At 51.5% G+C, this 24,100-nt stretch overlaps 1 protein-coding gene across 1 annotated transcript; it reads left to right on the forward strand.

Annotated features, from left to right (window-relative positions):
- The first annotated feature begins 12,581 nt into the window (after positions 1–12,581).
- Positions 12,582–13,757, forward strand: TPBGL (trophoblast glycoprotein like). Its single transcript, XM_028115780.2, has one exon. The coding sequence runs from the start codon at positions 12,585–12,587 to the stop codon at positions 13,755–13,757; it is 1,173 nt and encodes a 390-aa protein (XP_027971581.1). The 5' UTR covers positions 12,582–12,584.
- Positions 13,758–24,100: the final 10,343 nt, after the last annotated feature.

Genomic DNA, 24,100 nt, shown 5'->3' on the forward strand with positions numbered 1-24,100 from the left:
CAGTTCAAAACACTTAAATGAGAACCTCCTGCTACCACAGGAAATCTGCTTTCCAAATGAAGGAAGATTTTCTATAGGAAGGTAAATTTCCATCCTGCTCTTCTGACTTATTATAAAGGTGGAATGGTTAAATTCAAATAATTGCAGTCTTCTTGTAATATTGAGTTAAACATTCACTCATTAAAAATATAACAACACTGTATCTTAGTAAAAGCTTAGCTGTATATTTTAAGACCAAGAAAACAAGCTCGGCCAACTATGATTTTCAGTTTTGTAAGACTGAGAACACAAAAAGCCAGACAAGAGGGAGCATAATGAAATCCAGCAGGAATAATTTGTAATTAGAAAACCCCATGCAATTCTTCAGCCAAGGATAATGGTGATCCATCTTAAAAACACATGTGTCCCATGCTGGGCACTGATGAGCCTAATCAGACACACTCCACTGACATTCTTCACAATACCGAGGGGCCCCTAATTGCTGGTGGGTGCAGACAGGCAAGCTTCGGCTGCCCTACTCAGGAGATGATGATGATTAAGACCAGGACCGGAGCCAAAGAGCCAGGGGTGGAATCCCAGCCGTCCTCCTACTCACTCTGTGGCCTTAGACAAGTTCCTTAGCCAATCTGTGCTTCAGTTTCCTCATCTTTAAAATCAGGACTGACGGGCGCCTGGGTGGCTCAGTCGGTTAAGCGTCTGCCTTTGGCTCAGGTCGTGATCCCGGGGTCCTGGGATTGAGGCCCACATGGGGCTCCCTGCTCAGTGGGGAGCCTCCTTCTCCCTCTCCCTCTGCTGCCACCCCCCTTGTGCTTTCTCTTGCTGTCAAGTGAATAAATAAAATATTAAAATACAATCAAATCAGGACTGAGAATCACTACCTTTGAGGGTGGCGGTTATAAAGATAGCTGCTATGTGAAGTCTACCTGACCCAAAATGTGTTCTCTCCTATTCCCCAGTTGCTACTGGGGTGATCTTAAGCAGGGCCCGGGGCGGGGGGGCTCTCCTTCCCTCTCCCCATCCTGCTGCCTCTCTCCTCTGTTAGGGACGCTCAGCCCCTGCCAGGAGATCCAGCCTGTGTGGAGGAGCGCTGTGCCCACAGTGGCCCTGCCCTGAGGTACCGTGTATCCTCTCCTCCTCAACGGCCCCCACCCTGCTCTGGACCTGGCCCTGGCCCAGCTGGCCTGCTGGTGATCTGCCCAGGCTAAGCAGAGGTGGCTTGGCTCCAGCAAAGGCTAAAGGTTCTTCATTTTGTTTTCTGCTTCAGCTTAACCATCTGGGGTGGGTGGGAGGGTAGGAGGACTGGCAAAAAGGAGAGAAGAAATGCACTGTTCCTGCACTTCTTCCTCCCCCGCCTCCCCCATAGCCGGTCACAAGCTGTGTTCAGTCCTGCACTGTCCTCAGCCCCAGGAAAGCTGCCCCAGGGGTCCCCTGCATGATGTCCCAGAGGATAGAAGTGATCTATCTCTAGTGCCTCCACCATCCCTCTGTCCCCCCCTTTTTATGTCCTTCCCTGGATCAGCCTGTCCTGCCTCTTGAGTACAACAGCTCTTCTCGGCACTAGCCACATGCCTGCCCCCGCCCCAGGCTGTGCACTGGGACACAAGCGATGAGGCAGGCAAGGGCTCTGCCCTCCGAGTGCTCATTTTAGAGCACCAAGAGCACAGGGTGCCAAGCACACAGCCTGAGATGGACTTTCCACTCGGCCCCTTTTAAGCTGTGTGATCTTGGGTCAACTACTTAACCTGAGTGTCCACTTCCTTATTTAAAAACTGGGGCCAAAGTACCTCCATTTCAAGACCACTGTGAAAATTAAATACAATCATGTATGTAAACCTCTCGACGCAGCACACTGCATACAGTGGATGCTCACTTAGGTCTGTCTGCCTTCCCTCTTTCTCCTCCCCCCTTCCCTCTTTCCCCATAGACAGCTGCCTCTTCCAGAAGAGAGGGCCATGACAGGTCTATGGGTAGCTGCAGAGCCCTCCCCCAGCTGGGGGTCCTTAGAGCCAGGATCAGACGGGCTTGTGTGGGGCCAACCCCCATGCTGTGTAGTATGGGGGTGCAGACCAGCTATGGCTCTGCCTGCCAGGTGCTTTCTTTCAGAAGTAGACTCAGGCCTCTGACCTCCTTTTCTCTCTCCCAGTGGCTAATTAGGGCCGATTATGGGCTCCTTTTTAGCCTTTCCTTTTCTGAACTTCCAACTGGCTTTTTTCCTTCCCCAGGGCAGGGCTGGGACATACTGGCAGGGCCAAGCTGAAGCCCCTGCCATAGCAGGCAATGCACTAAGGAGGGTGAGAGCAGTTTATGCTGGGTGTGCCACGGGAGCTACCGGGGCACAGACTTTGTGGTTGGCCCAACAGGGAACTGCCCAGGTGGCTATCCATGCATCTGTCTTGAGGTTCCTGTCCTAAGTCCAGGAATATGGGGGGCATCCAATGATCAATGTTCTGGCTAGCCTTCAAGATCTTCCTGCCTACCCACAGCCTTCCAGAGAGTGATGAGGTCCTAGAGATCCCCAGGGATATCATGCCCTTACAGCGTTGGGCTACCCAAACGCACCTGAAGCTGAATGCTTTCTCTATCATTCTGGGACACAGCTGGGGAAATCTAGGGATTTAGAACCTGACCTGCTGGGGGAAGCCAGCACTAGATCATCCTGGCCAATGTAAGGCGAGAAAGGCAGAAGTAGCTCTGGGGTGGCAAGAACCTCCAGTTCTTGAGGCCCAGTCTGGTGGCAATAGATGATCTAAGTACAAAGAGCAGAGCTCTCTGCAGGTCCCTTAATAGGCTGGGAGCTCCAGCACGGCAGAGATGGGAAATGAGTCAGTCATGAATCCCAGGGCCAAGGATTAGGAGGAAAGGGGGCTGAGACCCAAAGTGGGACCCAAACATCTTCCACCGATAAGAAAGGACTGAAACCACAGTGAAATAAAGCTGCTCTAGGTGGACAGAGAGGAGGACCACGGTGGCTAGAACCAAGCAGGGCTGCCCCTTACAAAGAAGCACAGATCAGTGGAAAGGGTAGGCAGGTCAGAGTGATGTCATATAGGAGGTTTGAGAAGAAGCAGAGAAAGAAAGAGACAAAGGAGAGCAGAGGGGTCATAAGGAAGGCTTCCTGGAAAAAAAGTATCACTGTGAAGGTCAAGAAATCTGGCCTCAAAGGTCCAGGAGGTGAACTGAAGTCAGGCTCACCAACTATCTTGAGCACCAAGGTCTGGGTTACCTTTGCATACTAGGTGGGTGCCAGGGCAGTGATGCTGGAAATTACTCAGACCAAGGTGTCCTCCACCCTCCGGCTCCAGCGGGCAGGAGGCTGCCACATGTTCTCATCACGCCTTCTCACCTGGAGCCAGAGACTGCTGCCTGATGGCTCCTCTGCTAATGGCTTCCAGGTGTGTCCTTGGGCCCCTGGGGGGAGGCATCCTGGAGGACACACCCCGTCCAACCTAAGTCCCACCCCTCTGGTCACCTTCAGCCGCAGAACCTGGGCTGGCGTGGGGTGGGCCACAGAGCACTAGTGTGACCTCACTCCAGGTGGGAGGGGTATCAAAGGTCACACTGAGCTCTGAGCCCACTCAGCAGTGGCATTTCTGGTCCTTGGTACCTTCAGTCCATGGGACCCAGGGGTAATATGAAAGTTGTCCTGTGGGATAAGATGGCTGGATGGCCTGTGTCTCTGGGGAGAAGGGCTGGCCCGGTGCCTCCTTATGAGATGAAGTAGGTCTGTGTGTCTCCAGACTATGGGGCTGTTTCTTTCCGCATATCTGTAACTCTCTCTGTATGTCTGTCTTTGAATCCATTTATCTCTATTTCTGAGACTACGTGTCCATGTGTCCCTCTGTGTATTTCACCTCAAAGCCTTCCTTGACTGCAACAAATTCTATCACTATTTATTGTCTAATAAATGGAAGTTCAATATCACCCTTGCTGCTTCACCTCCCTCAGGCCTTAAGTTTTCATTCCAAAGTGATTTCCAGACTAAGTGGGAGGAATCTGATTCGTGCTCTGCTGGGGGTGACTTGGACTCAAGAAGATGAGAACCTCAAGGCTGATGAACTGCAAAGCAGCAGTGCCCCTGTGGCTTGGGGCAGGCCCCAAGCTCCAAACACCTTGTAGTCACTGGGTCCATCCTCTGGTATCCTCCTGGTCCAGGCTGATGCTTGAGTGAGTCTGTGTTCCTGGACCAGAGCTTACATTACACCAGCTTTATCATCACCATTCTCACCACTATCTTCTTCACCCGATCACTGCTATCAACACCATTACTGTTATTGTCCGCTCTACTACCACCACCATTACCGTTGCTGTCCCATCAACACCACAGTCACTGTCACCATCAATGCCACTGTTCCATTACTAATGTCAGAGATTTCTAGTTACTTTTCAATAGCTATTTCTCTTTCATTCTCAATGATAAGGACTACAACTTTTTGCTGGGCAAACTGCCTCCCAGTTCGAAGACTGTTATTTACCATGCTCTTTGAAGCTAGTTAGATGTGGCCATATATAAGTGAAATAAAATTATGAGAAGTGCCACCCTTACTTATCTTTTGTCTCCATCTGATATCTGATGTGATGGCTGGTGCTCTAGCAGCTATTTTGTACCAAAGAATGAGGACTACACTCTAGGGAAGGCAGAATGGGAAGCGGGAAGGAGTATTTGTTTCTCATGACTGTGGAGAAACCATTCAGATTCTAAACTGCTACATCTGGATTTTTGTTATGAAAAAATGAACTTTTATTTTTTATCATTTAAGAGACTGTTGTTTGGGGCATTCTGATGGATTCTGAACCTAATCCCAATTAGTATATAACACTACATATTAGTTTTCATGAAATACTCCGGGCTAATGATCTCTATGAGTGATGGGGGTGTTGGGGAGGGAGAAATGGGAGATGGGGAAGACAAAGAAGGAAGGAGAGGGAGGGAAGGAGAGGGGGGCATTGATAGAGAGATTTAATTCCAGGACATAGAAGTGATTCCTACCTTTTGGAAGTAGCCATTCTGAGGCAGACAGTGGCAAGAAGGAAAAAGGCATTCAGCACCACGGACAGATCCAGGAACTCTGTAGTAAGGGGACAGCAGGAAAAAGTGAGTTGTTTGGAGGGGGGCGGGTAGTGGTAGTCTTCTTCAGGATATGCCCATGAACCCACACTCTGTGCCAGGCACTGTGCCAGGAACTGGGATAAATACCAAGACAAGTTATCACCACATCAACATTTAGCTCCCAAGACAAGCAGATCAACATGGGGAGGCTTCCTAAAGTGGAAGGAAGGGATTGAGAAGCCAGCTGAGGAGTGGGGCAAGAAGACCTTATGACAGAATGGACAAAATGCCAAAGAATAAAGGACACTGTGGGTGGGGGGAGGGCTCAGGTTGGAAGAGGGTGGGTGGATCAGTTGTTCTATCAATCGGTCTGTAAAAGAGCGTGTAGCACTGGGTGGGCGTTAAAGAAATGAGTTCTCAGGGCGCTTCTATTCCTCAGATACTACATCAAAGAGTCCAGTCCCTGGTCCCAAGCACCAAGATTCATGTTCATAGGGGTATACGGAAACTATGACTAAGATTCTACAATTCTAATTCTAAGCCTCTGAGTCAGTTATCTACTGCTGTGTAACAAATCACCTCCCCCCAAATTTAATGACAAAACAGCAACCATTTTATTTGTTCACATTTCTGTGAGTCAGCAATTTTGGGCTTGGGTCAGCTAGATAGTTCTCCTGGTCTTTTCTAGGGCCACTCAGGCAGCTGACATCAGCTAGAAGATCACCTGGGAGTTTCAGCTGGGATGGCTCATTTCTGGTTTCTTCCTCTAAGAAGTTTGCCTAGGTTTCTACACATGGAGATCTCAGGGGAACAGAAAAGAGGGAAGCCCCAATGCACAAGCACTTTTAAATCCTCTGCTTGCATCACATTTGCCGATGTCTCAATAGCCAAAGGAATTCATTTGGCCAAACCAGTCAGTATGGGAAGGGACAGCCTAAAAGTATAGATACAAATAGGCAGCATTAATTGGGGGAACGCTAATATAACAACCTTCCACAAGTTCTAAGTGTTTCATTTACCACCATAAGAGTCTTATGTTCTGATTCAAACAGACCATGGTCCTATGGCCTTCCAACTCTGCGGTTCTTATAATTCAATGTTTTGATTCCAAGATTCTGTAATTCTAGAAGTAGAAGGCTTGGTACAGCTGAGGAGGATCATGAGGACCCAAAAAGAGTATACTAAGGAAGTCAAGTAAACTAAGGTTACTCCCAGATCTAAGCAAGAACCCACCTGCCTCTCCCATTCCCATCCCTCAGCCCCCAACTTCCTGCATGCAGCAGGACAGTGGCATGAGCACCAAACTGGGAATCAGAAAACCTATAATGTAGGCTCTGTTCCATCATGAATTTGGGGTGGCCCCAAGCACCACTCTTACTCTCCCAGTGTTCTCCTACAACCAACAGAGATATCAATTCCTATCTTCTGAATGACAAGGAAGAGTGGTGAAGCCAGGAGAATGGGGCCCACTAACTTCCATTACCAGGAGCCTGAACCTGGTACAGCTTAGAGTTTTGCTCCCACCTTCCTCAAACTGCATCTACAGCTGCAGAGACTCTGAGTCTTAAGGAAACCGAGATTTAAATAGGTTACTACCCTTGACCTGTCCTGACCTCGACTTGCAGAAGAAAGGAGAAAGAGGGAAGGGAAGGACATGGGAAGCGAGGAGAGGGGCAGAGAGGAAAATCCTCCAACGCAGCTCCTTCCTCTTTCACCCACCAACTCCTGCCCCAGACTCAACTGAGTTTACACTGGAACCCTGGGGCCAAACCCTGCCTGGCCTTGAGCCTCAGTCTGCTCTGCCTTTAGCTTCCCCAAGAAGAGGAGTGTGGAGGCGAAAAGCAGCTCCCCAAGAGGAGACCTCGATCAGGGCAGCAACTCATGAAAACTTTACAATTAGAGGGGCCAGCCACAACCCACCAGCAGAACCACCTCGTAGCACAGATAAGGAGTTAGAAGCCCAGACTGGGATATGAACCTGCTCACAGCCACAAAGCCAGCCACTAGTAGACCAAGACCCAAAACAAGATGGGGTCACTCCCCTTTTCTAAACTTTAGCTTCCAATTCTAACCTGGGGATAACAGACCCACCCTGGGACACCACTTAGAAACTGTGAGGCACAGTGCAAAGGTAATAAGGAATCAGGTTTTTCCCAATGGCCTGGGAGTCTGGGTGGAGGAGGGTGGGTTGAGGTGGAGGCAGGAGCACTTAGGACTTTCAGAGGACTCATCCAGCTCATTTATTCTAGCTTTTCCCCAGAGGCCCAGGCTGCAGAGTGGAAGGGGAGGGTATTAAATATCAGAGAGTTATTTAAAAGCCAGTTGCTGGCCCCTCAGAAGCAGAGTGTGGCCTCTGCTGACTCAATGGAGAAAATGAATCTTGGGTCTATGGATTTTCCTGTGTCTCATGGTCGGTGCAGCCGGGGGGAGGGGGAAGTAAGAAATGGGAACAGCAAAGCCTGAGGTGGAGTTTTCCCCTCCCTGCCAGTGCAGAAGTTACACTAGAGAAGAGAACCTGGGGCTCCCCCACTACCTAATGACTGAGCTTCATCATGTCAGCCCTGTCCAGCTGCTCCTCCACTTGCCTCAGAGGAAGGGGGGCAGAGGGAAAGGGAGTCTGCCAAGATACAGGGACCCTGGATATCATAGGCTGCTACAGACTTAAGAGGACCCTCCTCCCCCACCAGACTATGCTACCACCACTTTATAGTCAGGATGGGGCCAAGTTCAAGGTCATACATTGAGGTGGGGGCACCAATTTGGGCAAATCACAGTATTACCTTCCCCTCCCTGATCCCTTAAAAGGCCAAGGGGCACAAGACTAAAAGCCCTCCAAGATCATTCTGTCTACACACACACGTTCTTTGCAAACAGGAAACAGATCTGGAAAAGCAGGCTTGCCTAAGGACTTTAGGAACACTGAGGCACCTCTGATGAACAAGATGGAGCTGGAGACAGATAGGGAAAGGGCTCTCTGGTGGATGACCTCAGGGAAGTTGCCAAACCTCTGCAGGCTCCCTACCAAGGCTCAGTGGACCTTACAGAGAGCAGGGCCTTTGTGGAGAGAAAAGGAGCCCAGTGAAGGAGCTGGAGTTAGTGGAGGGACAGTACTTTGGAAGGCTCAGAGAGGGGCTCTGGAACCTAGGGGGAGTAATAAATTCAAGAATTGGGGTTCAGGGGCGCTTGGGTGGTTCAGTCAGTTAAGTGAGATAGAGCCCTGCATCCACACTGAGCATGGAGCCTGCTTAGGATTCTCTCTCCCTCTCTCTCTCTGCACCCCCACCACTTGTAAGTGTGTGCTCTCTAAAAAAAAAAAAAAAAAAAAAAAAAAAAAAAAAAAAAAAAATGGGGTCTAGTGTAATTGACATAAGGGGGATTCTCAACCCAGCAAAGGACAATCACTCTGCTTCAGTGGGCTGGGGTGACTTGCTTGCTGAGTCCTAAGGCAACCCTGAGGGCCTGAGCTCTTTGCCCACAGGGTCCCCTGGGACCTGACCCAGTCACACTCTCCAGAGAGCTAGAATGGGGAGGGCTGCAGCATAAAAGATGAGCAGGAAACCTGAGCTACTGTCAGGACTGGGTCTCAGTCAGCTGTGCAACCTTGAGGAAAGCACTTCACCTTTCTGGGAGGCTGTCTCCTGGCATAAAGTACAGATGTGGGGGCTCCTCACCTAGCCTGCCTCAGAGAGATGAGAGGAGCAAGCCAGAGACTTTTAAATCATTATTTCATCCAATAAATGTTCCCTGGTGCCTTCTCCACACTGAGCTCTGAGCTGACAACACAGGAGACCAGACCAGTCCTGAGCCCCAGGTGCTGACAGTTAGGGGGCTCAGAGGAGCTCTAGCCCTCTGGTTGCTAAGTGAAATTCAAAGGAGAGAGAAGGAGCCATGAAGGCTTCCTGGAAGGGACAGAACTCAAGCTGAGCCCTGAGGATCAGTGGGCTGGGCCGAAGAAACAGTCAAGGGGAGAGAGCACCCCAAGTGAGGCAAACAATCTGAGCAAAGACACTTCCACTGGATGCATCAGAGAATGAACACAGCCCCAGACACAACTGGACATACATTTATTGAACACCTACTGCATACGGAATACTGACAAGATGGAGAGGGAAGTTCCTCCAGAGAACAGAGACCCCTAAATGGCTGACAGACTTTGTTCCAGGGGAACCTGAACAGAGAAGGGGAACAGGGGCATAAAGAGGGGAGGGGAGGGAGGAGGCTGGGTGGAGGCATTCACAGGGACAGCAAGTAGACTCATTCCTCGTACCACCTACCATGAACTTGCTATGCTGGGGGAGGGAGGAAGATGGAACAGGGCAAAATGACATGGGAGCTAATTAGTCCCAGAAAAGGGCAATGCCTCATCCAGTCACATGGTGAAGGTCCCCAGACCCTAGGTGATATGGCTTTTCTTGTTTCAAAGCACTTTCCATTCACTTTGTCACAACAGCCCTGAGAAGCCTAGGAAGGATAGGACTTCAGGAGCCCATCTACTTTCCAGAAGTAGAAGTTGACAGACAGCCCAGAGGTGGAGAGTGGTTCAAGGTCACACCACATCCACCCTGGCATCTGTTGCTGGCTTCAGCTTCCTCGGGTCAGGATGAGATTCCCTGCGGCACTGGCCCTTCTCAGATGCGGCCACTACCATGGACAACGCCTTGGGCAAGGAGCCTGGGGCTACACTAAGCCCTGACAGTCACTGGCTTTGAGGCAAGTCCCTGGCCCTCTGGCCTCAGACTCCCCACTTAGAAAACATAGTCACTGCCTTATTCTCTGGTACCTGATGGTTCTAGGTTCTCTCTCGGCCTCCTTTCTCCGAGATGTCTGGTACCCCCCAGTCAGTGTATGGCCATACCAGCCTGAATGCGCCCGATCCCATCTAGTATCCCCCAGTCGAGGCTGCCTGCTGCCCTGCAGCCCTTTCCCAAGGAGGCCATCAGCCCACGAGGAACCAGCCACCAAGGGGCCCTGGAAATGGGGCTCTGGCCTTGGCAGCTGGTCTGTGATTCCCCAGTGGCTGGAGGCAGAAGGGGCTCTATGCAGTGGGACAGGAAAGCAGAAACCTTTCCATTCATTCATTCATCCATCCATCCACCCACCCATCTACACTTACCGCACACTCTCTCGTGCTAGTCCCTATACCGGAAACACAACAGGAAGAAGAGGCAGCACCTCTCACCAGGGAGATGTCAGAGCTGGGGCTTGGAGCTGCTGTAGGCCAGGGCTCGGGGAAGCACAACAGCTGAGGCACAGCCCCAGTGGCTGTCTGAGCACCTGTGCCCATATGAGAAACGGTATCTCAGCCTGTTACTTGTACAGACCAAGGCATGGTGGAGGTCAGGAATGGGCTCAGAGTATGTTGTCCAATCCCTGGATGCACGTGCTTGCATGCATGCGTCTGTAAGCTTGCCCCTCTGAGAATGTACCCAGGGACATACATGGTCCCAGAAATATGAATGTTCAAGTATTTATGTGCTTATGAATGTATGGACACACACCAGATGGACTCGAATCTGTGTTAACATGTGCACATATATGAATGGCCTGCAGGTACTTGTGTGAGGCATATCTGAGCCTGCCCACAAACCTGTGCAGACCTGTACACACCATCCTATGCACGTGGATGCACATCCAAGGAAGAATGAGTCTGTGTTTCCTCACATGTGGATGCACCTTGAACTGTTCATGTGTCACACGTGCCTCTACATGTACATGCACATATGCATGTATAACCTACATGTACACCTGTGTAGATACGTCCAATCCTGCAGGTGCAAGTTATAGTTCTCATCTGCCAATACCCGGGAGTGATGATGGGGATGGGGAGAGAGAAGGAAGGGGAGAGGGAGGAAGGGGGAGAGGGAAGGAAGGGGGAGAGGAGCCCCGGCCCTCCCACCCCAGCACCAACAGATCTGGCCTGCGAGGTTGTTGGTCTTTGCCTGGGACCCAGGCCACCGCAGGGTCTACCTCTTCTCCTTAAGTGGTATTGATCTGTTGGTCAATCTGTTAAATATAACCTCAGGGAAGAAGTCAACCCAACAACTGTCCCTAATTCAGGAGAAAGACTGACTGATTCTTATGGGGGGGGGGAGGGTGGAGCCTCTATCCCAACCAACTCTGCTGAGACCAGAATGGCCTGTGGATCAAGTGTCAGCCTCTCCAGCCTGAATAATTCATGCCAAGGCCAGGAGTGCTCCCTTCTCAGGAGCGTATCTCTTTAAATCAGGTCTGGAGCTTCCCAGTTCTGGGGAAAAAAAAAAAAAAAAAATCCAGAGCAAAACAAACCTATAAACAGCTCAGGCCCTGGCCCCCTCTGAGACCACCCCCCCCACTACCACTCAATGCTGCAAAATCTGCTCCCCTTCTCCAAATCTCTAGAGCTCCAAACCCTCCCACCCTTTCAACATTTACAGGTGGGATACCCTGGAGGGGAGGAGGGGCAGTCGATGGTGTCCAACAACGCCAGGGGCCTGACACCCAGTAGAACAATCTAACGGGGTGCCCAGGTGCTGGAGCAGGGAGGGGACAGCAAAGAGCTGAATCACCACACCCACCAGGTCCTAGGGCCTAGGAGAGTGCTTAGGGGAGGAGTCCAGCCTGGTGGAGGAAATCAGACGGAACTCCCAGCAGAGCAGCCAGTGAGTTGGAGGGGAGAAGAGGGGAGGAAAGGAGGAGGGGGTTGGTGCTGCCTTCCCTGGGTGGGGGTAGGATGGGGTGGAGAAAACGCTGGTCCCACAGGACCTGGCCAGGCCTAATGCAACTGGGGTTGCTGAGGGGGGAACCAGGGCTGGGGATTTTCCAGTCTCTAAGCACAGCCCTCTCCTTGGTCACACGGATCAGGAAGAGGCTGAAAGCTGAATAACTTTCTCAGCCCACCCCTCATCCTTGCCTGTACTCGCAGGGGGAACCCTAAGGTCCTCCCCTCCCAATTCTTGCTCTGTGGTGCTGACCCACCTGCCCGCTCTCCCCCTCCCGGCCCCGCCCCACATGTGCCATAGAGGGAGGAGGAAGGAACCAGCTGAAACGGGGGTGGGGGGAAATGGGGGGGGAGATGAGGGGGAAGCAAGTCAGAGCCTGAGAGAGCCAAACTTCTCAGCAGCCCCGGACCCGGAGAGGGGGGAAGAGAAAGCGCAGCGGCCGAAAGCCCTGATTCTCGGAAGCCTCCCACCCCGCCTCTCAGCGAGGAGGGCGCGGAGACTCCGTTGGGGGAGGAGGAGGAGGCCGGGAGGCTGGGGGGTGGGGGGGGGGAACAAACCCTGCCCACTCGGCTCCGAGCCCGGAACGGCCGCGGAAGTCGGAGGCCGGCGCGCAGGGCGAGGAGGGCACCGGGGGCGGGGGGCTCTGCTCCCCGCCTGACCCCTCTCGCCCCAGCCAGGAAATTGAAGGCTCCTCGGACTTTAGAGCGGACGGACCGCCAGCGACCGCCAGCCGCTCCGGGTCAAGGACTTGCCCCACCCGCCCCCCTCCCCGCCCCCGAGGCGCTCCGAACTCACTGGTGAGCGCGGCGGCCCGGGCGCTGGATGCGGGGGCAGCTGCAATGGCCCCGCGCGCGGGACAGCCGGAGCAAAGGGGGCCGCTCCTGCCGGGGCTGCTGCTGGTGGCGGCGGCGCTGAGCCGGCCCGCCGCACCCTGTCCCTTCCAGTGCTACTGCTTCGGCGGCCCCAAGCTGCTGTTGCGCTGCGCGTCGGGCGCTGAGCTCCGGCAGCCGCCGCGGGACGTGCCGCCAGATGCGCGCAACCTCACCATCGTGGGCGCCAACCTGACGGTGCTGCGCGCCGCCGCCTTCGCCGGCGGGGACGCTGACGGGGAGGAGGCGGCGGCGGCAAGCGCCGTGCGCCTGCCGCTCCTGAGCGCGCTGCGCCTCACGCACAACAACATCGAGGTGGTGGAGGACGGCGCCTTCGACGGGCTGCCCAGCCTGACGGCGCTCGACCTGAGCCACAACCCGCTGCGCGCCCTGGGCGGCGGCGCCTTCCGCGGGCTGCCCGCGCTGCACTCGCTGCAGCTCAACCACGCGCTGGCGCGAGGCGGCCCCACGCTACTGGCCGCGCTGGACGCCGCGCTCGCCCAGCTGGACGAGCTGCGCCTCCTGGGCCTGGCGGGCAACGCGCTGAGCCGCCTGCCGCCCGCCGCGCTGCGCCTGCCGCGCCTGGAGCAGCTGGACGCGCGCCTCAACGCGCTATGGGGCCTGGGTCCCGAGGAGCTGCGCGCGCTGGAGCGCGATGGCGGCCTCCCAGCGCCGCGCTTGCTGCTCGCAGACAACCCCCTGCGCTGCGGCTGTGCCGCGCGCCCCCTGCTGGCCTGGCTGCGCAACGCCACGGAGCGCGTACCTGACGCGCGGCGCCTGCGCTGCGCCGCCCCGCGGGCGCTGCATGACCGGCCTTTCCTGGACCTGGACAAGGCGCGGCTGGGCTGCGCCGACGGCGACGCCGACGGTCGCGGGGAAGAAGTGGAACTCGCCGGCCCGGAGCTGGAAGCCTCCTACGTCTTCTTCGGGCTGGTGCTGGCGCTCATCGGGCTCATCTTCCTCATGGTGCTCTACCTAAACCGCCGCGGCATCCAGCGCTGGATGCGCAACTTGCGCGAGGCCTGCCGGGACCAGATGGAGGGCTACCACTACCGTTATGAGCAGGACGCCGACCCGCGCCGCGCGCCCGCCCCGGCCGCCCCCGCCGGCTCCCGCGCCACTTCTCCGGGCTTGGGCTTCTGAGTGTTGCCCCCTGGGGGTTGACGGCTGTCCCTGCCAGCTGATGACTTTACTGGGATTGCCTGGCCCGAAGCCATGGGTATGAGACACCCGTGAGTTGGGGGCTTCGAGTCTTGCCCCTGACCGGCCTGAGACCTTTGGATTATGGCATCCCCCCCCCCTCACCCGGAGGCCCCAAGCTGTACCCCCTCTCCCCAACCTCTGAGAGCTCTCACCATCAAAGATCAAGAGACACCCTCTTCTGATTCCAGAAACCCTACCTGCCCATCTAAGGCTCTGACACATTCCTCCTGAACCCTCAGAAACACCCTCCCCCTTTCAATACTTGGCCAGGAAACTTTGTCCTTCAATCCGAGAGCCCTAAGACTGCCTCCACCACCCTATGCTTTGAGGCCTGACCTCTCAGTGGGAAACGTCACGCTAGACATCACTGACTCCCATCTCCAGCTTGGAGACCTCAACTCCCTTCCCAGGGCTCAGGGACCCTCTCGTCCCGTTCCGGTCTCAGAAGCAGAGCACTGCTCTGAAGGCTTTTGTGGACTTTGAGCCTTTTTCTCACCCCGGAGCCCTCCCATCCTGCGGACACCCACATCCCAGGGCTCTGAGGGTCGGGCACCCTCCTCCAGTCTGGGGATGTATTTCATACTGCCCCCCACAGCTCTGGCTCAGGCTCTTCCCTTCCTTGGCCCAGGCTTGGGGCTCAGCTCCATCTGTCTCCCATCCCAGGGACAGTCACACCCTGTTATAGCCTTAGTACGGAACCGATCCTCAGCCTTTCTCACTGGGGCTCTGATGCCGCAATACTCAGTGCTTGTCCCTAATCTCAAGATGCTCAGCTCTTCACCCTGATCAGAATTTAATCCCCCTGCCCAAGTCTTAGGCTCTCTATCCCCCCTACACCCATCGCTTGCACTCACTCTGTCAGGGTCCAGTGAGGAATCCATTCCTGGGGTGTGCCCACCCCCCCTTTCCTCCTAGGATGAGCTCTCCAGGCCTGCGAGATGGGTGCAGGTGCCAGCATACCCCAACCATACTGGCAGATCCCCATGGAGAAGGAGAGAATCCTAGGGGTTCAAAGTAGTTGGTTGGGCCTCAGAACTGGGGTCACCCATACATCGTGGCCTCAGAGAGGGGTAGGAGAGGAGGCTCTGAAGGGCTGGGAGCTGCTGCCCACAAGCTCTTTCCTACCCATGTGACTCATCTCCCTTGGGGATCCCTTGCTGCCATGCCTCCCTCCCCCATGCCTTCTAGAAGAGGTGAGGGGCCTCATCTCTTGTCTCAGGCACAAGTTATCCTGTTTAAGGTCAGAGTGTCAGTGCCCTGCCTTCTGCATGATCCCAAAGCACAATTGGTGAGTGGGGAGGGGGCTTCCTCTCCCTGACTCCCATCCCCTAGGTCAGGCAGAATGGCTGGCCTGTGTGGCCTCTGCACACAGGAAGTCCCCCCCCCAAACATATTGGCTTGAGGCCTGCCTTCCCACCCCCACCCAAGACATCTGGATCTCCCTTGGGCAGTTTTCTATAAAGTCTGCAATAATCTCGATACTCTATTCTTGGAAGTGGTGCCATGTCATTCCTGCTGACCTTGGACATTGAAGGAGGTGGGAGGGGACACTTGGGAGGGTATTTTTCGACCTCCCTGAGGTGAGGCAGTGAGCTTTGGTGTCTTCTAACGTATGGGAGAAGAAATAGGCTCTGACTGCGTGTAGCAGGATTGAGGTGAGACACATGGAGGGACTTCCCACTGGGTTTGCATCGCTCTCCAACCTAGCCTGCCTTTTATCCTCTGAGAGGAGGCTATGCATAGCCAGGGTGGAATCCTACACTTCTCTACATCCTTTTACCCTGTCATTCCTCATCACTGGGTTGGGGGGTGGGGGCTGTGGGGGAGGTGCCGTTGGACTGGAAACATTAGCATCAGATGAGGCCATCAGGGAGGAAATCCAGCTACAGAGAATCAGAGGCAGTTAATTCAGGCAGGAAAGGAAGGATCGTTATTTGCCGATTTGGTATCATTCCCCCTGATGAATTACCTGACACTCCCTTAATAACCTGTGTCATGCTCTGCTGTCCTGGGGAGAGGACTACGAACTGCACCTTGGGTACGTGAGAGGCTGAGAGAAGCAGCAGCCTAGAAGTGGAGGGGGGTGGGTATGGATAAAATGACCCTTTGAGATATGTGGATTGAGGAGACAGGGGTTCTGGGACAGCAGGGCCATGGTAAGAGGCTTATCTCCTGCCTCAAGGTCCCCAGCCTGGATTATTTCACATTCAGGTTCGCAGAGCCCTCGAACCACATGTGGAAGGCTAGGCTTCTGGCATTTGGGAATCTTAGGGCCACATAATGCTAGAATTTGGGCCATTTAGACACTGAAAAGGACCTCGGAGATAAGGTGGGAAGCCTCCTAGGCCCTCTCAACAAGGGGCACCCTCTCTCTCGATGAGGGGCTCACTCCCTCCCCTCCTGGAAGCATCCCTTTCATTGCCAGAGGAGTCGGCCTGGAACTCCCTGACAGCCTCAGCTATGCCTTGGGGCCACGAGTGCACCTCACCCGGCACAGCTCCTCCCAGAGTTGGAGGTGGTGCAGGAGTATCTATCTGTTCTCAGCAAATTCCCAGTCATTCCCTGTGGGAAGGGGTCAAATTCCCCTGAAGTGTTCCCATCTGTGGATGACCTTCAGAGGGCGCTCTCCCGGTTCTCCGGGACAAAATCGTAACGGTATCTCTAACACGGGTTAGAGACCTGTGTCTCTAACAGGTCACCTCCCCAGTTCCAAAGACATGCCCTCGTAATGTAGCCTAAGACTGCAGTAGGTCCTGGCAAATAAAATATGCTGTTAGCTGTGGGTCCGTTGTCAGCAAAAACCTTTGAGGGTTTTATATGAGGGCTGCTGCTAAGCTAAGTACCAGATCAGTAGTTGTCAAAAATCAACTAATTGAGTGCCTAGTGTATGCCAGTTGATATTTAACCTTAGTGCCATTCACCAATTCCCATTAAACGTCACTTCTGGACTGCCACCCTTCTTGCAGCCCATCAGTGGCCTTTGGCCTGATGGGACTATCAACAGGTCCCTCGGACCCCCAGCCTTGCCTCCTCTGCAAATCCAGCCAGCCATTCAGCCTCTACTGAATACAACTTTGCCAGTTCTAGAGAAGCTAATGACCCAGGGAGAATCATATTTAATCATGATCTAGAGAAAAGAAGTCCCGGGAAACAGAGGTTAGAGTAAAGGCCCCTGACCCAGCCTAGAGAGACTTCTACGTAGAGGAGGTCCCATGTGAGTGGAGTTTTGAAAGATGAGTAGGATTTTGAAGAACAGAAGGATCAGCAGTATCCGCTCTATGCAAAGCACTGGTGGCAGGAAGATCTTGATAGGCTGAGAATGGGAGAAGCCCACCAATGGCTGGGATTAGGTAGGTGGATGTGTGTGAGATGGATCTGTTGCTCCCCACGTCCTTCACTGGGAGGCTCTAGAGGGACCTCTGCCCTTAGAGGAGAACTCAGGGAAGTGGAGAGGTGGGATGTGGGAAGCAGGAGAGCTGCCCAGTGCCTCTTACTCGTTGCTTCCTTCTGTCCATCCTTTTTGTGCCAGATCTCATGCTGGGCACTGAAGACAGAGAGGAAGCAGACAAAGCCATGTCCGTGGGAGCCCAGATGGGAGGGGGACAAGGGCGGTGGCCACTATAGGAGCCCAGAAGACAAAGGAAGGGGTGACATGGAGGGGTCTGGCTGGCCCTGCCCTGATACCCTGATACCCTGATACCTCCAGCCACTCCAGATGCTCTTAGCAGCACCCAAGCCTCACTGAATGACCAGCCTCCCCTCTACTCCTAATGCTGCTGAAGTCTGAGGTGGGCAGGGGGGGCAAGGGCCAAGTGCCAGGGGGGAAGAACTCCATCTGGGATGTCCCCTTAAAGAGCAGCAGAGGGAGAGAAAAGGTGTGTGACTGTCGGAAATGTGACAGACACAAAACTGCACACTTTGAGAAACATGTCAGACTTCGCCGAGTTTGTGGCCGTGTAAAAGCTGAGCTTCCCTCTCTCCTTGAGAAGCCTTTTACTTCTGCAGCCCCTTTCCTCCCCACGCTGCTCAGGTCCGGTGTGGGAACTGGTAAGGGCCCAGCTGGAGTCCAGAGGACCTGGTTTCAGTCTGAGCTTCCCATGACTTGCCACAGCATTTGGTCCTCAGTCAGAATATGGCTGAGCCCCTACTGTGTGCTGGGTGCTGGGGATTCAGCAAGCGAACATGGCAGGGCCGGCTCCTAACTTCCTGGCCCAGGCCAGGGTATCCATGCACACCCCAGACCCCCCTCTGATTCCAGGCTCCTTCTGTCCAGGCTGGGGCTGGACTTGTGACCTCCAGAGGGACTGCCTGCTCTCGCTGAAGTCCATCTCCTTCTTCATTAAGTCTCTGTCTGGCAGACTCACGGCCCTAATTTATGGACCTGGCCTTTGCCAGACTGGGAGAAGTGACGGGGCAGCTAATATTTCTGTGGTAATCTGCCTGGCAGCCTTTGGAGTCCCCTCCTCCTCCCCTCCCACCCCTCCCTCACCACCCCCCTCCTCCCTCAGTGCTGCCTCAAGCCAATTCACCTGGGGCTGGCTAGTCCCTTGCAGACCACCCCAACTAACCCTTCATAGTACGGATATTTAACTTAGTACAGATGGGGAAATTGAGGCCCAGGGAATGCAGGAGCCCATCCAGAATCAGAGCAGATCCAGAACCAGGATGTCCTCGGGGCCATCCCTGTCCTGCTCTGGGTCTGAGTAGGTGGCAGGGCTGTCCTATCTCCTCACCCTGTATCTCCACCCCTCTGGTCATTGCCTCCTGCAGCCAGACCCACACCTGTGATGGCCTAGAGATGGGGGGCAGTGGGAGGGGGAAGCCAACAACCAAGGGGTGTGGAGGACTTTTCCGCCTCCATCAGCAGCTTCCAGCAGGCCTTGGAAACCTGCCTGAACCTCTTGCAGGCAGAGGCCCTGCTGGGCATCCTTCCCCGGGGAAGGGGCATCTCTATCCCTCCCTGAGAGGAGAGAGTGGTTTGCTCTGGAACCCCAAGCTCTGTGGTCCCCGGATATAAAACTCCTCCTTCCTGAGCCTCTACTTTCTGCTGAGCACCTGATGAGATGGACCAGATCCTGGAGCTGTCCTCAGTAAAGATGAGGTCACCGTAATAATGGAAGCACATGGGGCTCCTAAATAAGGGGACCAACCAAACCAGGAAACTTTGGGGAGTGAAAGAGACCACTATTAAGAATTAAATCGGGACAAGAATAATTTAGGACTGTACCAGGCTGGTGGGCCTTGGACTCCAGTGACTTTTGACAAGACTGGAGGGGAAGAGAGAAAGTGCTAGACTGCTAGACTAACTAGTCTACCAACACTAATAATAATACACTCCCAATCCTTGACCTTATCTTTGAGCCATGCTAAACACCTACTTGAACACCATTCTCCAGCTACACTGAACCACTTCGATTTTAGTAACTGAGCCCAGTGATTCCAGGCCCTGTATTTTGCTCACGTAGTGCTCTCTGCCTGAGATGCCTTCCCCATGCAGAGAGCATCAGGACAGCTTGAGTCCCCTCTGCTGTCCTAACCTCCCCTCTCCTTCCCATCACTGTACCCCCCAGACCTTTATTTGTATAGATTGGTTTTCTGGCCCCCGTTATCCACATCAGCTCAGAAGTTCCCTTCAGAGGCTGGGTCCAGTGTCCTTTTGGGTGATCCCCAGTCCTGGGGCACAGAAGGTTTATGAGCACTGTCCCTGCCCCGCAGAGATCCACAGCACCAGGGAAGAAACATCACACAGGGCTCATGGGCTCCTTCTGCTGCACTCCGATGCCCCCTCCCTTTGATTCCCATAACCTCCCACCTCACTGAACTGAGGTTGTGGTTATATAAGATGCCTGCATGGCCAGCACCTTGTTACTATTTGATAAAAGTGAGAAAACAGAAAGAAAAGGCAGCTATAGAATATGTTTTCGTGTACAACATAATTTAGCCTTAGCTTCTCAGCTTTGGCTTTTTAGTACAGTTATGACTTTCTGGCCCTCCATTTGCAATGCTTGTCCAGGGTCCTATCTGGATAACGGGGGACCCTGGCTCGTCCTGTCACAGGCCTTGGTTCCTTTACCCAGAGAGCTGCAGCGACATCTGTTGGCCAATTTGTAGCGGAGCGGAACCAGTTTTAATTTCTCTTGCATACATGCGCCATCTGCTGGTGAGCATGGGAAAGTTCCTTCTTTCATTTAGTCAACAATCTGTTCAACAAGTATTTTATAAAGTGCCTACCATGTGCTAAGCACTGTGCCAGGAAGAACCTGGGGGTTGTTCTAGGCACTTTATATATATATTAACCCATTTTAGGCTGATGACAATTCTACAAGGTAGTTATTATTCCTACTTAGAAATGAAGAAGTCAAGGCACATAAATGTGAATGATTTGCTCAAGGTCACACTAAGAGGCCAAACTGGGTGTAGAACCCAGAGCCCACGTGCTTATACCATAAATAAGCAAGACGCTTCTTATGAGGGAAATAAACAGAGATGGGGGGCAATGGGAGGGGGAAGCCAACAACCAAGGGGTATGGAGGACTTTTCCGCCTCCATCAGCAGCTTCCAGCAGGCCTCGGAAACCTGCCTGAACCTCTTGCAGGCAGAGGCCCTGCTGGGCAAGCTTCCCCGGGGAAGGGGCATCTCTATCCCTCCCTGAGAGGAGAGAATGGTTTGCTCTGGAACCCCAAGCTCTGTGGTCCCCGGATATAAAACTCCTCCTTCCTGAGCCTCTACTTTCTGCTGAGCACCTGATGAGATGGACCAGATCCTGGAGCTGTCCTCAGTAAAGATGAGGTCACTGTAATAATGGAAGCACATGGGGCCCCTAAATAAGGGGCCCCTAAATAAAGAGACCTCTGTTTATTTCCCTCATGAGAAGAGATGGGGAAGGATGTCTTTGACCAGGGAAGTCAGGCAGACCCATCTGAGAAAGTGGCTTATCCTGAAGGATGGGAAGCTCTGTAGGATCTATCAGTCCAAGTAGAAGAAACAGCGGTTGCAAAGGTATTGAGACTGAATATTCAAATGTCAGATGGGAGGTCAGTTCTGGCCAATGTCCATAGCCTCCCCTCGCCTGCCTAACTCCTTCTCAGCCTTCAAAACTCAGTTGAAGAAATTCCTCCTCTAAGAAGCCTGCCTTATTCCCCATCTCACTCACCCCAGTTTAACATGATGACTCCTCCTTAGTGCTCTCATGCCATGCCATGAGGACATGTCAACCCCATCTCCAGTATCCCTCAACAGCAATTCCAAACCTTTGTTGTCATGCCTTATCCTCCTGTGAATCTGTGAGCTCCTTAAAGGGATTATTTTATTTATCTTTGTGTCTTCAGGTCCAGCATAAACTCCAGCAAAGGGCACGTGCCCAGTAAATATTGTTTGTAGTCTGTGATATAAATTGTTTACTTTCTTTTTTGCCTTTTTATTGAGATACATATTTGCATAAAGTAAAATCCACTCTTTTGGGCTTACAGTTGATTTTGACAATCAAGATATGGAACAGTTCCATCACCCCCCAAAATCCCTCCTGTAGTCCCTTTTAGCCAACCCTCCCTCAACCCCAGCCACTGGCAACGAGTGGTCTCTTTTCGATCCTCATGGTTTTGCCTTTTCCAGATGTCATATAAATACAATCATACATATTTGTCCTTTTAAGTCTGTTTTCCTTCACTTAGCGTAACGTATTTAGGATTCATGTTTTTGTAGATATCGCTAGTTTTTCATTTTTATTGCAGAGTAGGATTCCGTGGTATCGCTGTACAATAATAGTTAGTCCATTCACTCTAGTTGAAGAACATTTGGGTTGTTTCCAGTTTTTTACAATAAATTTTTTTTTACAAATAAATTTTATAATAAATTAATGTTCACATACAGGTTTTTGTGAGAACATAACTTTTCATTTCTTTGGGGAATAGAACTGCTAAGTCTTATGTAAGTATGTTTAAATCTATAGGAAACTGCCAGACTGTTCTCCAAAGTGTCCATACACTTCGCATTCCCACCAGTAGTGTTGAGTGTTCCAGTCTCCACATCCTCACCAGCGCTATTTATTGAAAAGACAATTGGATTGCCTTTGCACCTTTTTGGAAAATCAATTGGCAGTATATATGCAGGTCTATTTCTTGATTCTGGATTCTGTCCCATCTAAGGTAGATGTCTACTCTTTCACCCCTACCACCTTGTCTTGATTACTGTAGCTTCATGATAATTCCTGAGATTAGGTAGTGGAGAATTCCAACTTTGTTTTTCATTTTAAAAATTGCTTGGCTCTTCTAGTTCCTTTAACTCCTCGTATACATTTTAGATTCAGCTTGTCTATATCTGCAAAAAAACAATCCTGAAGGGCTCTTGATTCAGACTGCATTGAATAAAGTCAGTTTGGAGAGAACTGATATCTTAACAGTATCGAATCTTCCAATCCATGAACATGGTAAATGTCTCAATTTGTTTAGGTCTTCTTTGATTTCTTTCACCAGTATTTTGTGCTTTAGAGATGTGCATAGAGATTAGGCACATATTTTGTTATATTTATACCTAAGTATTTCCATTTCAGTGCTGTTGTAAATGGTGTTATCTTTTTATTTGGCATTGTCTTTTTAATTTCAATTTCCAATTGTGTGATGTTATTATCCAGAAGTACAGTTGATTTTTGTGTATTGATCATGTATCCTGCAACCTATGTAGACACACTCATTAGTTCTAGTACCTTTTTGGGGTAGATTTCTTGGGATTTTCTACGTAATTATGTTTTCTGTGAATAGAGATCATTTTATTTCTTTCTTTACAATCAGTAGGCCTTTTATATCTTTTTCTTGCCTCTTTGTATCGGCAAGGATCTTTAGTAGGATGTTAAATAGGAGTGGTGGGAGCAATCATCCTTACCTTGTTCCCAATCTAAAAGAAAATCACTCACCACTACCACACCATTTCACCATTAAGTACTGTGTTAGTTAGAGGTTTTTTGTAGAGGCCCTTTATTAGATTAAGGAAGTTCACTAAGGCTTTGGGTTTTTTTTTTTAATCAAGAATGGATATTGAATTTTGTCAAATGCCACTTCTGCATCTATCGAAATAATTTAGCAGCATCCCATAAATTTACTTATTTTTGTTTTCATTTTTATTTAATTCAGAATATTTTCTAATTTTCCACATGGTTTTCTCTTTATTTATGAGGTTGCTTAATTTCCAAGTATTTGTAAATTTTCCAGATACTTTTCTATTATTAATTTCTAGTTATAGTTCTGTTATGGTCTGAAAATATTTTTTTTATTATTTAAATTCTTTTAAATTTGTTAAGGTATTTTTCAGGCCCAGAAAATGGTCTTTCTTGGTGAATGTTCCATGTGCACTCAAAAATGATGCACATTTTATTATTTTGAGGTGAAATATTTTATTAATATCAATTAAGTCAAGTTAATTGATAATGTTGTTCAGGTCTCCTCTACCCTTACTAATTTTCTGTCTTCTTGCTCTACTGATCACTGAGAGAGGAGTGTTGTGGATCTGTATATTTCTCCATTCAGTTCTATCGGGTTTGGATTCAAAAACAAATACTTCTCCCACATTTACGTGGGAGTGCCCTGTTTAGATGTCAGGGCACTCCTTCTCAATTGTGGTATCCAGGCCAATATGATTATTTTTATTTTTTGGATGAGAAGATTGAGGAAGAGCTGGTGATTTGCCTATTTGGCCTCAGATCTAATCCCCTGACCTTCTGCTCTGTATTGCAGGGCACCGACCATGGCAAAGCACCCTTCCCAGGATTCCTTGAAAATCTGCTTTTAATTAGATTGTTCCAAGAGTAGGCATGGGCATGAAGTTAGGGGGCAGGAAGAGAGGCGTTTTCCTCACGCTCTGCTTTGGGGAGCATCCCCAGCAACAGACGCGTTTCTCCTGTGGTCTGAATTGCTCAGATACCTTCCTCCATGTCCCTAGTTCCTCGGGGCTGTCACCCCTTATCCTGTCCTTCCACCTTACAGGTGGTAGCGGTTTCCAGTTACACCTAATCTCTGGGTTGCCTCACATCCTTCGCCGCACTTGACCTTTTAACTCTCGCAACATTATAACCAGTTTCATCAATAAAATCCCTGCTACTGAAATATGGGAAGAGGCTATTTCCCTGGACTCAGACTGATACAGACCACATGGGAAGGCAGAATGAGAGCCCTTAGCTGAAGCCTCCTGATTCAAATGTGTCTTCCCACTACCCTTCTCTGGCCTAAAGGGAGCATCAGAGGAAAGAGACCACCTTCTGGCCCACCAGGAGGGCAATGCTTTGATCTTAAAGT

Source organism: Eumetopias jubatus, unplaced genomic scaffold, assembly GCF_037043125.1.
Source record: "Eumetopias jubatus isolate StellerSeaLion01/CBP00866 unplaced genomic scaffold, mEumJub1_p1.0 scaffold_13, whole genome shotgun sequence".
Classification (NCBI taxonomy): Eukaryota; Metazoa; Chordata; class Mammalia; order Carnivora; family Otariidae; genus Eumetopias; species Eumetopias jubatus.

What these genes read in the sequence shown, in the direction of transcription:
- TPBGL (XM_028115780.2), top strand. Translation starts at nt 12,585, where the DNA reads ATGGCCCCGCGCGCGGGACAGCCGGAGCAAAGGGGGCCGCTCCTGCCG.